The sequence below is a fragment of the Coffea eugenioides genome, chromosome 3, assembly GCF_003713205.1.
Source record: "Coffea eugenioides isolate CCC68of chromosome 3, Ceug_1.0, whole genome shotgun sequence".
Lineage (NCBI taxonomy): Eukaryota > Viridiplantae > Streptophyta > Magnoliopsida > Gentianales > Rubiaceae > Coffea > Coffea eugenioides.
Window position 1 is genome coordinate 20,060,653 of NC_040037.1, and position 17,662 is coordinate 20,078,314.

The 17,662-nt window shown below is 36.9% G+C and overlaps 1 protein-coding gene across 5 annotated transcripts; it reads left to right on the top strand.

Moving 5' to 3' along the window:
* Window positions 1-1,910: 1,910 nt before the first annotated feature.
* Window positions 1,911-17,337, top strand: LOC113764848 (pre-mRNA-splicing factor ATP-dependent RNA helicase DEAH10-like). Of its 5 annotated transcripts, none has more exons than XM_027308868.1 (15): window positions 1,911-2,218; window positions 2,340-2,386; window positions 3,014-3,094; window positions 4,525-4,741; window positions 4,964-5,360; window positions 5,721-5,924; window positions 11,578-11,738; window positions 12,296-12,371; window positions 12,599-12,816; window positions 13,385-13,616; window positions 14,649-14,848; window positions 15,151-15,285; window positions 15,412-15,613; window positions 16,445-16,713; window positions 17,011-17,337. In XM_027308868.1, exons 1-13 carry the CDS (start codon window positions 2,118-2,120, stop codon window positions 15,590-15,592), a joined length of 2,250 nt encoding a protein of 749 aa, XP_027164669.1. In that variant the 5' UTR covers window positions 1,911-2,117; the 3' UTR covers window positions 15,593-15,613; window positions 16,445-16,713; window positions 17,011-17,337. The 5 variants fall into 5 exon arrangements, with proteins under 5 accessions (XP_027164669.1, XP_027164671.1, XP_027164672.1 ...); XM_027308870.1 differs by having other exon boundaries at window positions 15,538-15,613; XM_027308871.1 differs by having other exon boundaries at window positions 15,543-15,613.
* The last annotated feature ends 325 nt before the right edge of the window (window positions 17,338-17,662 follow it).

The following is a 17,662-nucleotide window of genomic DNA, read 5'->3' on the forward strand; positions in this document are numbered from 1 at the left end:
TTTGCAGAGCTTGTTGGATAGGCTTGGTTTGCTGACAACAATACAAATGAATCACTACTCTATGGCTGTCCTTAAACCGTGTTGTTCCACTACAGTCTTATGGAATGTTATTATCATCTCCTTGGGTCATTGGCGATTAACTTTATGTGATTTTATGAATATTTTTCAGTTTTCCTTGTTTTGAGTTCTAGTCACTTGTGACCTTTTGTCTTACCTTGGCTGCAATAATTAAACTTTAACCCACAATTAAGATTATGTGGAGCCTTAACAACAAATTTAAAAGGGCATAATTGGAATAACAGAAACTAAGTTCATGGCACTTTTTATGTTTTTAGTTTTGGAGTTCTAGTCACTTGTGACCTTTTGTCTTACCTTACCCACATTAAGATTATATATGAAGCCTTAACAACAAATTTAAAAGGACATAATTGGAATAGCAAAAACTAAGATCAAAATGCTGCTTACACTCGCACTCCAAAGTAGACTCATGGTACTTTTAATTCGTGGGCTATTCAAGGATCGATGGATGCCTTGTCGGGGAATTATTCTGAGGGAAGGTATTTGGTATAAGCAATGAGTGGCATCTGGCTCCAGTTAGTCAAAAGCACAACATTGCACTTACTGTTTGCTGCAATACTTTGTACTGTTAAGATATGCTATTGGCTATTGCTGCTATTTTCTCTCTCTGATAAATGTTTCCTATTTTATTTGACTACTGAAGCATGTCTAGTCCCTGCAATCTTGATGATCAAAAATCTCCTTTTAACTGAACTTGATCTTGACTGTTTGCTGAAAACGGTAACCTGTATTTCTAATGCTGATCAGTACATTAACAATTGTACGGAGCAAATGCCCATAGATCCATACAGCTTGTTATTCTTCACAGTGACATTGAATCTCTCCGTTTTACATCCAGAGATTTATTCAATGCATGTTTTGCAATATTTAGACTGCTATCAATGTTGTTGTCGTTTATCAAGCTCTATCAGTGCATTTCTCTACTCTAATTAGCAATGTATTCATAGGGTGCAAAGGAGAATTGGCGTTTCCTACTGTAGACTTAGCTGTTTTCTTGAGAATTCGAGTGCAGAAAGATGCTAAGAAAAGTATTTTTAACCAATTCTGGAATCAATCACAGCAGGCATGAAATTATTCAGATTCGTACTCAAAAATCAGTTTAAGTTTCAGAATTCAAATAAGACCATGAAATGGTTATATGCATATATGAGAGTGCCCGAGCATCCTGAACTTGTCACATTCATCTTTAATTTGGTTCTAACAGTCAAAGAAATTTTAATCCAAATTCCGAACTTATCATGACTTGAAATTTTTAATATATGCAAGTATCATGTTTGTGAAATTACCATAAATCTTGAATACTACACGGCTATGCCCTTTTTTTTTTTCTTTAATAGCAACAATAACTGTTTATAAAACCTATTTTAGTCTAATCTAAAGAGAGGGAGACTGAGAAGCCATAAATAATGACTGGTGGGAGGTAAGGTTTGAACTCTTGACCTTCTACCTTGACTTAAAAATGTCTTGGTGACTAACAATTTAAGAGGCTGAATCTCAAAATACAGAAAAAAAAGAAACTAGGAAAATTGATTAAAAAAAATGAAATCGTAAAATAGCAAACAAACTTCTTTTTTAATGAACAAAACCATTCCAAAAACAAAACAAAAGGACTGCAAATTAATTCGGAAATTCCTAAAATAGAGAAATTGGGAAGTCATTTTTTGCTTTCTTTTAATTTGTTGGATTGGATGGTAAAGAGAGAGAGATTGTAAATAGAAAGTTTTGGATTAAAAAACTTTCACTTACCAAAAAAAAAAAGGGAGAAAAATATACATATCATTTAATTTGTTTATTATTTAGTATTTTCCTTTTTCTTTTCTTTTTTCAGAAAAAAGGTAAAAATTCAAAAGTACGGCGCCGATCAATAATCCCAATCCACTTTGTTCCCAGTTGCCGCATCTTCCACTTCAAAACCCAGAACCCAAACCCAAAACCCAAAAGCTCTTCAACCTGCTTGAGCTAAAACATCCCTCAAGATCCACCGTAGCTCGCCTCCTCCTGTTATTGCCACGGAAAAGTTGGTCTGCTTTGTGGAAGAGATGCCTTCAATGGCTGCAAATAATCTCCCACGCAAGAATGATACTTGTAATAATAACCATACTCAGAGCATTGAAGCTGCAAAAGGGGACTTCGTTACCAGGTCAGTTCAGCTCAAAACGCCGACCAACACACATTTATTATGTTGTCTTTTCGATACGTATATGCTCGTGTTGAAATATTAACTTTGTGTCTTTTGGGGATTTTGATGAATATATTTGCAGGAGGCAGAGGATTCAACAGCAGAGAAAATCTCTCCCAATAGCTTCAGGCAATTACTTTTTTTAAAAAAAAAATTTTTATTGGGGTGTTAAAGTTTTGATTTTTTTTGGACGATGCTTTAGTATCTAATTTGTAACCCACAAGTTCAATTCACTTTTCTCTCTTTTAATTTTCTCCCTAGTAGTGGTATGATGGTCGGGAGGTTATATCAGCTTTTATTTAGTCTTGTGACATTCCATTCGAGGGACTTTTTTCCGGATATTTTTTCTTTTCTGGGGAAAAGTTTCCCTTTTTTAACCGTGCAACTTGGATGGGGATTGTTTTTTGGCTCCAGGGTTTTATTTTATTCATTTGTAGTCAAGAGAGCGTCTTATATTGCTTCAATGCATGTAGGAAGTGCAAATTCTATTTGCTTTCTGATTGAAGGTTTCCTGTTAAAATTGCTTATGGAGTTCTGGTTCACATGCGTGTAATCTTTTAGTGAGATGCCTCAGAATCTTATTAGCTTGGCAGTCAGATTTTCAGGCAGCTTTGAATAGTCCAGTGCTTTTACGGACTTATGATGTCAATTTACTTATATATGCTGAAAGTTATTATAGTCATGAATGTTCATTTGCTTTGATTTTGGAAAATTAGTTCTTGCTGACATACAAATTCTTTCTTATTGGTTTTCTAGTTGAAAACCTACTTGTGGAGGAGGTCCGGAATAATAACACACTCATTGTTGTTGGTGAAACGGGGAGTGGCAAGACTACACGTAAGTTGTCATAGATTTTCTCTTCTGTAGATCTGGGATGTTGAAAATGTGTGACATTACCTGTTTAGGCATTTGTCATGTAATCTATTAAATCTGCTATATATTCAGCTGAACGTCGTGATTTCATCTTTTCGATGTTTTTTTTAAATGCTTAATGCTCAGTAATTCATTGCTACGAGATGCCACTGTATATAGCTTGAACTTTTGCGACAGTTTCTGCTTTGTTACATGAGATTCTGTATCTCTGCCTTTGAAGCTCTGTTTGATGTATGTGAATAGACAAACTTGCATAAATACATTGTTATACAGGCTTCTGTTTTTTTGTTACAAGTAATTCTTGACATGTGGTGTGCAACTTCTTTGCCAAGCTTGGCAGTTGCACTTATGATCTTTACATGGAACTCTCCATCAGTGAAAGACGGGTACTCTTTCTGTCCATCATTTGCTGATACAAAGTTGGTTTACTAGCTTGTCTAATTATAATGGAATGATTAAGCTTTTGAAACGCCACTGTTTAGTTTCTGTAATTTAACTTTATAAATTAAACAATTGATTTGGGGTCTGCTTGGATGGTGTGCTTTTTAGGAGTTTGTCTAAAATTTTACTGTGGTTTAATGTACTTGTCTTAGGAAAACTTTGTTATTTATGCAGAACACCCCCTTCACCCACCAACAGCAGCAGCACCTCTGCAACCCACCACCAGCAGCCACCCCCACCCATCCCTTCTCTCCTCTCCTGCCCTTTCTCCCTCTTCTAACACCGGCACCCCCTCTTCCCCTCGACTCACTGTGCCACCCCTTCCTCTTCTCTCCCGCCCACTGCCCGCTCCTCCCTTCCCCCTTACCCACGGCCTGGCTTCCATCGCCTGCCCAATCTAGAAAGAGGGTGGAGGAAAGGAGAAGGGGGGAAAAGGCAGGAGGAGGGAAAGGAAGGGAGGAGAAAAGGAGCAGGAGGAAGGGGAAAAACAAGGAGGCGGGAGAGGTGGCAGTGGTAGGCAGGGAGGCAGTGTTGGTGGAATGGTGGTGGGTGTTTTCTAGTGTATTTTTTTTTGTTGGTATTTTTCTTAAACTTGTGGTTGTTTTAGAGGTTACTAAAGATGGAGTTGCAGAAAAAAAAATTGTATTTCTAAAACATCCCTAAAACAGGGATGCCAAACATATTCTTGAATTGGAGGAAAAGTATGAACTAGTTAACTTCTTTTTATCATTCATGTCTAAACAATGTATCCTGGAGATAATATGTTATTCATAGAGATTTTCTGGTCTTCTATTTGCGCTAAAAATTTTGAAACTTTCAAGTATCGCAATTCATTTTCTTTTTCCTCCTTTTCTTCTCCCAGCATTCACCTCTTTTTCTTCATGAAAATATTTGCCAAGTATTCTTCCTAAAATGCTGTTTTTTGGGTGTGACATCATTTATTTTGCAATCAGAGTTGCCTCAGTATCTTTTCTATGGGGGATTTTGCCGTGATGGGGGTGTCATTGGCATAACTCAACCTAGACGAGTTGCGGCTGTATCAGTCGCAAAACGGGTTGCTGAGGAATGTGGTGTGGCTCTGGGCCAAAAGGTTGGATATGCTATTAGGTTTGATGATATGACCTCAGCCTCAACAAGAATCAAGTACATGACTGATGGATTGCTATTGAGGTACATTGTATAGCTGGTAATTTAGTTATATTTTTATATATCTGTGTTTTTGCAGTTTAAGATAGTTCAGGATTTACCTAACCTTTTGGGGATTAAGCCTATTGATAAATATCTAGAAGTTTGGTAATATCTTGATCTAAAAGACACTGTTTGTAGCAAGTAAGAATCAATTTTTACTGCTGATTGCTACTTTCAAAATGTGAATACAATTGTGGATAACAGGGAAGCATTATTGGACCCGTGTCTCTCGAAGTATTCAGTTATTATTGTAGATGAGGCTCATGAGAGAACAGTTCACACTGATGTGTTGCTTGGTCTACTGAAGAGTGTGCAGAAAACAAGGTCCAGTGTCAGTAAAGTAATGAATGGTCATGCCCAGAATGGGTTGCTAATGGGAGCAGAAAATGATAAGAGTTTCTTGATGCCATGCCATGGCAAGAAATTATCACCACTAAAGTTAATTATCATGTCTGCTAGTTTGGATGCACGGGTTTTTTCTGAGTACTTTGGTAGTGCAAGAGCTGTTCATGTCCAGGGCCGACAGTATCCAGTTGATATACTATATACGCATCAGCCTGAGTCAGATTATCTAGATGCAGCATTGATAACCATATTTCAGGTGGTTTGTCGATCTTTCTTTGGTTTCTTTGTATCTATCCACAGTTTTTGTAGATCATCGTGTGATACTTACTGGTTATTTTCTTAGATCCATATTGTTACAATGTTCAGAGGTAGTACACTAGTTTATTTGTGCATTTCCTTTTCTTCTACAAAATATCATTGATACTTGGTTATTTAGCTGCATATTTCTGTTGTACTAGGCCTGAGCAATGAATAATGCATTCTTATTCTTTTCGGCCAAAGTAATATACCGATAACAGCTACTAATTTATTTTTATGTTGACATATGGCCTTCCCTGGAATTTTTGCTGAAGGTTGCATTTTTTCTTCTTTCCTTTCCCCCTTCTCCTCTGCCTAGATACATTTGGAGGAGAGTCATGGTGATATACTTGTCTTCCTGACTGGGCAAGAAGAGATTGAATCTGTTGAGAGGCTTGTCCATGAGCGCCTGCGACAACTACCTGAAGGCAACCAGAAGCTTTTAACTTTTCCAATATTTTCATCTCTTCCCTCAGAGAAACAGATGAAAGTTTTTATGCCTGCACCTCCTGGATTTCGGAAGGTAAGTCTTGATTGTACAGTTTGAGCTGATTAAGTAGGTTGATTGGATGCTTTTGGTTTGTATAGATAGATACAGATGTTTGTACTGTTGGTCGTGTTATAAATAACTGATTTGCTTCATTCCTGTCATCCTTCAAAGGAAGCAAAAATAGTGTATTATCACTTATGCAAATTCCTCAAAATTTACTTTGCATTGAACTGTGTTGAGATCTAGAATATCTTTTTCTATGTATATCCCATGATTTCTGCTATATCCCATGATTTCTGCTCTATTTTAGGATAGAATAATTTACTCCTAATGTATTTTAGGATAGAATAAATTAGCTCCTAATTTTTAGGAAATTACAGATTTCATGGAATTGACAAAAGTCAAATTCCACTTGTATAAATGTTGTACAGAGTCTGGAACAAAAGATATGACAGAACAATTCAGTTCTTCTTTTTGTTCATGGTATCAGAGCTTTTGCTCTTGGGACCTCTTCTTGTCAGCCTTCATTGCTGAGAACTTTCCTTTTTTTTCAAGTCTTATTGCCAAGTGCAATTTCCAGCCTTCATTGCTGATTTTTTCCATTAGGCCTTCATTGCCAATTTTTCTTTGAAACCTCCACCATGTCTGAAACTGAAACATCAGAAATCCACTCCAATACCAAATCAGAGGAGACCTCAAATATTCCACAAACAGGGGATTTGCAGAGTATCCAGGCAGCCTACAGGCTCAACGGGAAAAACTATTTGAAGTGGTCACAATTTGTTCAAACATTTCTCAAAGGAAAGGGCAAAATCAGCCACTTGCTTGGAACTAGACCGAAAAAGGGAGATCCTAAATTCGCTGCTTGGGATGAAGAGGATTCTATGGTCATGTCATGGCTGTGGAATTCCATGTTACCTGAAATAAGCGATACTTGCATGTTCCTACCAACAGCTCAAGATATATGGACTACTATTCGACAGACCTATTCAAAGGCAGGAGATGCTGCCCTAATCTATGAGATCAAAACAAAGATCTCAACCACTAAACAGGGCAACCTTTCTGTTACTCAATATGCCAACCTTCTGCAAAATCTATGGCAGGAACTGGACCAATATCGGTGTGTTCAGATGGTGTGTAGTGAAGATGCAGCCACCTTGAAAAGCTTTATCGAAAAGGATAGAGTTTATGACTTCCTTGCAGGTCTGAATGTGGAATTTGATCAGGTCAGAATCCAGATATTGGGGAAGGAAAGATTATCATCTCTGAATGAGACAATATCATTGATTCGAGCTGAAGAGAACAGGCGAGAAGTCATGTTAGAGCCTAAAACATTAGAAGGCTCTGCAATGATTTCTACAAAGTCAAATAAAGACACAATTTGGTGCACGTACTGCAAAAAATCAAGCCATACGCGAGATGATTGCTTCAAACTCCATGGGAAGGAACAAGTCCTTAGTCGTAAAGGAGGATTCAAAGGGCGAAAAGCCCACTTAACTGCTGGAGAAGACCAAACACAAGAAAAATCCAACCAGGCTGGTATGGGAGAATTCAAGAAAGAAGAAATCGAAAAGCTAAGAAACCTCCTAAATTCCCTTGAAAAGTCCTCTAGTACGTGTTCATTGGCTCAATCAGGTAAGTACCTTAACTCTTATGCTTTAAGTGCCTCAAGCATGTCTTCTCTAGGCTCTTGGGTCATCGACTCAGGAGCTACTGATCATATGACTCACAGCCCAATCAGATTTAGAACATACAACCCATGTCCTGGAAATAGAAAAATTACTGTTGCGGATGGATCTCCTATAACTGTTGCTGGCCAAGGGACAGTAAATCTATCAAATTCTTTGTCCCTAAATAATGTGTTGCATGTCCCAAAATTGTCCTCCAATCTCATATCCATCCATCAAATTACCAAAGATCTGAACTGTAGAGTAATTTTCTATACTACTCACTGTGTTTTTCAGGATTTGGTTACGGGGAGGACGATTGGACTTGCTAAGGTGAATGATGGGCTTTATTACCTTGAGGAGATGAGTGGCAACAAGAAGAACAAAAATCAGTTATCCCTCACCTGCTCCTCAAATAATAAATCTGAAATTTGGCTTCATCATTTCCGTCTTGGTCATCCATCTTTTATTCTACTTAAAAGCATGTTTCCTTCACTTTTCAAGAATGAAGATGTTAGTAGTTTTCATTGTGATACATGTGAAATTGCTAAACATCATAGACTATCATTTCCATTGAGTAATACAAGATCTACGAGACCTTTCTCTTTGATACATACTGATATTTGGGGGCCTTGTAGAATTTCTAGTATTTCTGGAGCAAAATGGTTTGTCACATTCATTGATGATTGTACTAGAACTACTTGGTTATTTCTTATGAAAGAAAAATCAGAAGTAAGCAGTATTTTTCCAATGTTTCATAAAATGATTTGTACACAATTTGGAAGTCTGATTAAAAGAGTAAGATCTGATAATGCAAGAGACTATTTTAATCAAATTCTCTCATCTTTTTTCCAAAAAGAGGGTATAATACATGAGTCATCTTGTGTAGATACACCCCAACAAAATGGGATTGCTGAACGAAAAAATAGACATTTACTCAATGTGACTCGAGCAATTTTGTTTCAACATAAAGTTCCAAAAACTTTTTGGGGGGAGGCTGTTTTAACTGCTGCACATTTGATAAATAGAGTACCTTCAAAAGTACTAAATAATCAAAGTCCCATTGCTGCTCTTTCTGTTTTTTACCCTGATTTTAATGTCTCTTGCACATTGTCACCAAAAGTGTTTGGTTGTATTGCTTTTGTACATGTTCATGCACACCAAAGAGGGAAACTTGATCCAAGAGCTTTAAAATGTATTTTTGTGGGATACTCAAACACAAAGAAAGGATATAAGTGTTATCATCCTCCTTCAAAAAAATTTTTTACCTCCATGGATGTCACATTTGTTGAAAATGAACCTTATTCTCAAAGTAACAATCCTCATCCCCAGGGGGAGAGTTCTTGGGAAGATAAGGAATTTCTCCTTGATCTTCAAAGTCCTACACTAAACTTAAAGTCTTTCAAGCCTGACCATACACCAAATTCTAAAGGAGAACATACTAGCAGTGAACCTGAACCTGAATTTGAAGTTGAACATGCCAGTAAAGAAATTGAACCTGATCTTGCAGCTGAGGGAAAATCTGGTTTAAATCCAACTACACCACTCAAGGTCTACTCAAGGAAGAAAGTTCATATTTCTGAACCTGTGCAAATCCAAGAATCTGAACCACAATCAGGTACTGAAAATTCTGTTCCTTTGTGTGTTCAATCTGACTCTGCTCCTTGTGAATTTATTGATTTAGACCTGCCTATTGCTGTTCGAAAAGGAACACGAGAATGCACTAAGCACCCAATCTCAAATTTCGTGTCTTTCCATAGACTCTCTCCACAACATAAATCTTTCCTTACCACCATCAACTCCATTTCAATCCCACAAACACTACAAGAGGCACTTAGAAATAAGAACTGGTTACATGCTATGAAAGAGGAAATGAATGCCCTAGAGAGAAATAAGACTTGGGAAATTGTAAACCTGCCCAAAGGAAAGAAAACAGTGGGGTGTAAATGGGTGTTTACTTTGAAATATAGAGCTGATGGTTCATTAGAAAGGCATAAAGCTCGGTTGGTTGCAAAAGGATATACACAGACATATGGGATAGATTACCAAGAGACCTTTGCACCCGTTGCAAAAATGAATACTGTGCGTGTTCTTTTGTCTTTAGCCGCTAACTTTGGTTGGTGTTTACAGCAATTTGATGTTAAGAATGCATTCTTACATGGGGATTTAGAAGAAGAGGTGTACATGGAACCCCCACCGGGTTTCAATGAAATGTTTTTTAAAAAGAAAGTGTGCAGGTTAAAGAAAGCATTATATGGATTAAAACAATCGCCAAGGGCTTGGTTCGGAAGATTTACTAAAGTGATGCTAGCAATGCAATACAAACAAAGTCAAGGAGATCATACTTTGTTCATAAAATATTCAAAAGGAGGTGTTACAGCTCTACTTGTATATGTAGATGACATCATCATTACCGGGGATGATCCAATTGAAAGAGAAACACTCAAAAAGTGCTTAGCAAAGGAGTTTGAAATTAAAGAACTAGGGAGGCTGAAGTATTTTTTAGGCATTGAGGTGGCATACTCAAGTAAAGGCATCTTTGTTTCCCAACAAAAGTATGTCTTAGACTTGCTTAAAGAAACAGGCAATCTTGGATGCAAGGCAGCAAGTACACCCATTGAGCCTAACTTGAGATTGAATGAAGAGAAGGATGATAGCACAGTAGATAAGGGAAGATATCAGCGGTTGGTTGGGAAACTGATATACTTGTCCCATACAAGGCCGGACATAGCATTTGCTGTAAGTGTAGTAAGCCAATTTATGCATGATCCAAGAGAGAAACACTTGCAGGCTGTCAATAGAATTCTATCCTACCTCAAAGGGACACCAGGTAGAGGAATTTTGTTCAAGAAAAATGAAGGATTGCTCATAGAGGCATATACTGATGCTGATTATGCAGGTTCTGTTGTAGATCGTAGATCAACTTCAGGATATTGTACATTTCTTGGTGGGAACCTAGTGACATGGCGGAGTAAGAAGCAATCGGTTGTTGCAAGATCAAGTGCGGAAGCAGAGTTTAGAGCTATGGCTCATGGAGTTTGTGAATTGCTATGGCTCAAAATAATACTTGATGATCTTAAAATCAAGTGGGAAGGACCTATGAAACTCTATTGCGACAACAAGTCTGCCATCAACATTGCACACAATCCAGTGCAACATGATCGCACAAAGCACATCGAAGTTGATAGACATTTTATTAAAGAAAAGCTGGACAGTGGCATGATTTGCACTCCATATGTAGCATCAAATAATCAATTGGCAGATGTCTTAACTAAGGGAATGCCAACTTCCAACTTTGAAGACATTACATGCAAGATGGGAATGGAAAATATCTATTCACCATCTTGAGGGGGAGTGTTGAGATCTAGAATATCTTTTTCTATGTATATCCCATGATTTCTGCTATATCCCATGATTTCTGCTCTATTTTAGGATAGAATAATTTACTCCTAATGTATTTTAGGATAGAATAAATTAGCTCCTAATTTTTAGGAAATTACAGATTTCATGGAATTGACAAAAGTCAAATTCCACTTGTATAAATGTTGTACAGAGTCTGGAACAAAAGATATGACAGAACAATTCAGTTCTTCTTTTTGTTCAAACTGTTATTTGCAAATCCTTTCTGGCCATTAGCTTTGCTGGAGATCGATTTTATACTTATCATTGTCCCAATTCTATGACTCAGTAGTTGAAGAGTTGTACAATTGGATTTTCTTTTTTTGCCAGAGTTGCCATTTTTTATCTCTAGTAAAGAATTCCTTGATACTTGATTGCCAATCATGCCTAGATGGTACAGATTCCTAATTATCATACTTGACTTCCAATTGGATATCCTAACTTTCCTGTTACTCAGAATTTGATTTAATTTCCCTGTCAGACAAGTCTACTAATATTTGTGACTGAAATTTGTTTATTTGTGACAAGAATTTGTTTAATTTGTGACAGAAATTTGTTTAATTTCCCTGTCAGACAAGAATTTGTTTATTTGTAACTGAAATCGTTTCTTGGATGTTTAGGTAATATTGGCCACTAATATTGCTGAGACATCGGTGACAATACCTGGGATCAGATATGTTATTGATCCTGGTGTGGTCAAGGCCCGAATCTATGACGCTGATGCAGGAATAGAATCTTTGGATATTGTGAAAACCTCAAAAGCACAGGCTCTTCAAAGGAGGTTGGCTGTTAAAGAATTTATTTGGGCCTATATGGATGTGTATATATATATATGCTTTGCATTTTGAGGGTGTGTGTGTGCATTTTTTTTTTAATTTCTGCCACAAAAGGCATTTCTTGAGGGATGGGGAATTGTTTGAGAACTTCATTTTAGTTTTTCCTTTTGTTAGCTGCCAGCAAAGATCTCTATGTCTCTCTCCAATCTGTTTCTCGAGGTAGGGCATAGGGGGTTAGAAAATGAATGTTAGAAAGACAAATCCATTGTGGATTAGTACAACGGAATATGGTTGTGGCCAAAAATTATGGTTTCATCAACAAGCAAAAGTTGTTATTGGAAGAACACTACAATTGGCAAAGGTAAATGTGCTAAAAATGTTAACTGGATGGGATGCTGAAATAGTAATATAAAGATCTTTTAACTACTATAGTTCCTTATCCTACTGTCATTCAAACTTTCATCCTCTGTTCTTGCAACTGTAGTACTTGATTGAGCAGTCTCAGATTCTCAGAACTTGAGTTCTCCGTTCTTTTTCTCCCACCGTTACTATCTGTTCCCAGGTTCAGTTCCTGCCATCTTTTCTTGCTTTCTCATCAATATTGCAAATGGGCAACAGATTTGTATTTACAGGCCCAGGTGACCTTCCTCCATTTATTGGTGAATTTTTTATTTTTTATTTTTAAAATCAATGCGGTTGGGAGCAGTCCTCCATATTGTTACCCACTGGAGCTCTGGTGAAACTGTTTGGTGTGCTCATCTGATTCTCTTTGAAAGGACTCCAGAGTGATGACCTGTGTTATGCATTGTGATTATCGTCTTTCGTGTGTCAATGATTATAGCTCTATGGTTTTACCGATTAATAGGGGATTTTGACATCTAAGAAGCTATACTGCAGTGGACGTGCAGGCCGTGAAGGACCTGGGAAATGCTACCGTCTCTATCCAGAGTCTGAATTTGATAAATTTGAAGATTCTACGACACCAGAAATCAAAAGATGTGACCTCTCAAATGTTATTTTGCAGCTCAAGGCTTTGGGAATTGATGATATTGCAGGGTTTGACTTCATTGACAAACCAAACAGGTAATTGTCAGATTAAAGGATAATATGGCAGTTTGCTCTAGTAGATAATTGGTTTACAAGGAGCTAGAATGCTACAACGTACTAAAAGTTTCCCTGAGAAGCAGCAATCCTTTATTTTATGCATCTCTGAGTTTTTGAATTATTCATCATTGTAAGTAGGTATCTGTATTGCACTGATTGGATTATTAGCTCCATCATTTTGGCTTCACAAAGATACTGCTTATTAGCAGCATGACATTAATTAGGTCTCTACTGGTCAAGGTATAGCTAGCTAACTAAATGTTTCAAGAACATATCAAAGAAGTCTGTGGCTTTCTTATTTACATTGTTCTTATGCTTGTAGGTGTGTTTGTTCAGCACATGATTTACCAGATTCACTTTGTTTCACATTCTGTCTGAAATTTCTTTGAGGGTTTCTAGTTCTAAAATGTTGATTTGTGGAATGATTATGCTCCGCAATGAGTTTGGTCGGCATGTTATTTGTTTATGAGTAAGAAAGAAAAAAGAAATCTGTATTACGTTTAAGGACTTTTCAATAGATTTCCATGATGATTTTTTTTTTTTACAGGACTGCAATAATTAGATCCCTGGAGTCATTATTCTTATTAGGTGCTTTAACGGAAGAAAGTAAACTCACTGATATAGTTGGACACCAAATGGCGAGGCTGCCGCTAGAACCTGTGTATTCTAAGGCTCTCATTCTTTCAAGTCAGCTCAATTGCTTGGAAGAAATGTTGATTGTTGTTGCAATGCTTTCTGTGGAATCTATATTTTATGCTCCTCGTGAAAAGTTGGAAGAGGTACATTTCTGTTCCTTTACATTTGTGTAATCTAACTGTTGAACCAGCACCCTACGAAAAGGGTATTTTCTAGGTCCAATTTGCTTGGATGTAAAAAACTGACAACAGGCAACAGGATAAAAAGTATTTTTGTCTGGTCTATTTGCATTAGCAAACAGAACAGGTAAGAATTATGCATGCTGTGCAACAAAATAGTTCATAATAATTTGAAATTGCTTAATCAAAATGGTAAGGCAAGGCACCTTTGAGTTTGTAATGGCTTTGTCAAGTACCAGAATATGTAGATGATTTTATCAAAATTTATTTTCGTCTTCTGGGACTAAAGAAAATGATATTTCTTTTTCAAAAGAGATGCACAAAAAATAAAAGGATTTTGGATTCTTTTGATTTCATATATTGGTTAAACTGGCTGTACTAAGGTTTTGTTGACATCTATGTCCCTTTTTGTTCATTGGCCATTATAATTTGCTCATGATCTGTTTATGCTTTGATGAGGATAGCTATATAATTTTCTGCAAAGAATTTGGTGATGCTGTCTTTGTTGCAAAATTTAGAGGAATGTATGTATGGCTTCCGCCACCTTTGTGGCATTTAGATTTCATCTACTCTTCCATAAATATGTAGAGTTCTAGGACTTCACTGATTTACTTAAGTCCCTGCATTATGTTACATTTGATGACAGTTTTAAATTTGTCGTCAGCAAATGTTGCATCATCTTGTAAGACTTGAAATTGACTGAACTACGGAAAAAAATCTACTTTCTCTGTATGGCTTCTGTACTAAATTGTCTATGGTGGCACAAAATCGGAAGCCACCAGTGAACGCCTCAAGGTATCACAGTCAACAGATTGAAGAGTTACATGATTATCCTGCAGCCAAATTAAGGGCTTGCAGTTTGCAGTACTTTTGCTTACAAGCTATTTTCACTTTTAGGTCTTCCTGACGATTGCATCTTCTGCGTATTTCATTGTTCGATTTTGCCTCCATTTGCAAATATAATAACCTGAATTGATCCTTCTTTCTCTTGTGTAGTCACGAGCTGCATTGAGGTGCTTCTCAAGTCCAGAGGGGGATCATTTAACTTTGTTAAATGTCTTTCATGCTTCTAATGAATTCGTGGTAAAGAACAAGTTGACCCACAGTAAAGAAAAAGCTGAGAAGAACCTAAGGAAATGGTGCAAGGATAATTTCATTAACAGCCGGTCCTTGAGGCATGCTCGGGATGTTCACAGGTTAGTACATGTCTCTTTTCCGATGCTGGAAGGAAAATTAAGTACCTTCAATGTACTCCTGGTTCAAATTTACTTATCTTTTGTATTGAAGGAGTTGCTTCAGTAGACTAATTTACCTAGCATAGAAACCTTTGTTGCTTTTCTTCTTGACAAGTAAACAAGCTTTTCATTTTCTTGGTCTACTATTATGTATATTAATATTCTTGCTGCCATCTTCTTGTTTGCTGTTATCTAGATTTATTTGCCACTTTCCGCTTTACATGTAAATATTCTTGCATGTCCTTAATGATTTCCATTTGCAGTCAAATACAGAGAAATGTTGAACAAATGGGGCTTCGCATCACTTCATGTGGAGATGACATGCTTGTATTCCGCAGATGTCTAGCTGCTTCCTTTTTTCTTAATGCAGCTTTAAAGCAGCCAGATGGTATGTACAGGTAGGGGATTAAATATTGGCTCACAGATCAACCAGTAATAAAATCCTAGTATCCTTTTCATGTTTCTGTTGAATATCTAGTCAATCTTTTTCCCTAATGCCTCTCTTATCCTATATTAATGCATAGGATTTTGTCAAGCGGTCTGATGGTCCAAATTCACCCTTCTTCTATCTTATTCCGGAGTAAACCAGAGTGTATCATTTTCGATAAATTAGTGCGAACCAATAATAATTACATTCGCAACATCTGTAGGATAGATTACTTGTGGTTACCTGAGTTGGCTCCACAATGCTATGGCTTGCAGTAATAGAGCTTTTGATACCCTAAGGTAAAATTATATCTTTTATCATACTCTGTTGCTCATACAACTACTGCTTGAGCATTATTACACTTGTTACCATGAAATTGTGAATGCTTATATCTTGGGTTCAATGTTGACACAATGAAGTTGTTTGTTGCTGATAAGTGAGCTGGAAGATTTGGTTCTATGGTTATTTGTGGCTTCATTTTGTGTTCGTTAAGCATAAAGGTTTGTGTTACTGGAAATATTACTACCATCTATTTAATCCTAATGGGATGTTAAATTGTCTCCTGAAATGACTAACGGTTGCACCAAAGAGTGAGGCATGTTGCTTTCTAAACTGTTAATTGAGGGGTGCTGGATCTGGATTTATGTGGTTGTTTAGATAGAGGTCTGCTTTGTGTGAAAGAGGCACTAGAGAGAGAGAGAGAGGTTTTGGTTCAAGACTTTTTGGTTATTCCATATGTTTGACATACACATGCATGTATTTGTACGTGTCTTCATACTTATATCTGTATTGTCCTTTTGCGTGTACTTGTATATAGTCCTTACACATCATCATGTGCACCTCCCTTTGTATAGGGTTGTGTTTTTGGTCTCTTCACCGTCCCTACGCTTCTATATCAGTTATTTTTTCATGTATTACATTATATCTCATCTTATGCATGACCTTTATATTTAATTGTGCATTGATAGACCTACTGCCTATTCTTTCATTTCATACCAAATAGATATCTTGGCACCTATGACGTGTCCTCAACAAAAGTAAAGGGAAAACTACTGGCTAATATGAGGACTTCTCTGTTGGTGTCACTTTAATTACACAACTGATGTACCTTTTTGATCCATTTACTCCAGGATGTTGCATGGGTCTCAACTTTGAATGTAGCCAAACTACCATTTCGTGACCTAAGGGTTCTCTGTCTCTAAAGCAAACTATACGCTCTAGTATAGTCCTCAAGTACAACAAGAACGTAAACGTGTTTCTCTGCAAATCATGCTGCCAGTCTTTGGCAGATCGAGGTCTCCTAGCATGAATCGTCTAGTGTGAAGGTTTGAGATATTTACAAGTTTCTGATGGCCTGGAGCCCTAGACTAGAATTTTGTGGACACTATATTCTCCCATGGTAAGTTCCTACTTACTTGGAAGCTCGAGTTAAAATGATTGAAAATGCCCTAAGCTGTGTAGAAATTCTCTTTTGGGCTTTAATGCTTCCTGCCATCATCAAATTACTTTGATGTATGCAAATTTCGACTCAGATGATCTACTCTTTTTGTAGAATTTTATGGGCAAGGAAATATATTGGTTATAGACATTATCTAGTTTCTCTTTCCTGCATTGTCTGCAGTTCTGCATACTGGAGTCTCGCGCTAATTTCTTATCAGCTATCTGCCTGTTTTATCATTCACATTTCATTTTGTAGGTTCTGGATGGAAGGAGTACAAAAAACTCGAGGCCTCTCCTACCTGCAAGATCTCAAGTGCAGTAACTTTACCAAGACCTGAATGTGGTTTTTTAAATGGACTTGCATACTGCCCCCCTTGGCTTCAGACCTGTCACAGTGGCATCATATTTGTTCACAATTTGTGGAGACAATAATGCTATTAATGTATCATACTCTGAGGAACTACATGAAACCACGAGGTTCTTGAACTTGGCAATTCAGAACTCGTTTGCACCATCTTAACATTTTCCATGTATACTACTCTCTTCTAAACATTAATTGATCATGAATTTCACATTAACTGAACACTAATATTACCTGATCCCATAATCGGATTTGTGCCTATTGTAAATCCTTTTTAAATTCAACCACTTCCCATACTATCTAATTATGCCTGTTGCTAAGTAAGTTATTGAATTAGTTAATTATCATATTAGCATCTGGTATAAAAATAACATTTTTCTTTGACAAAGATGTACAATACTATCTAGTCAATTAATAATGATAGAAGTAATGCGTATACTACATTGTACAACTTCATTGATAGCAGAGTTACAATTTTACTAGGTTGTGAGTACTAGATATATGTTAACAATAGTTAATGCATAGTTGACGTAGAATTAGTGTCCTA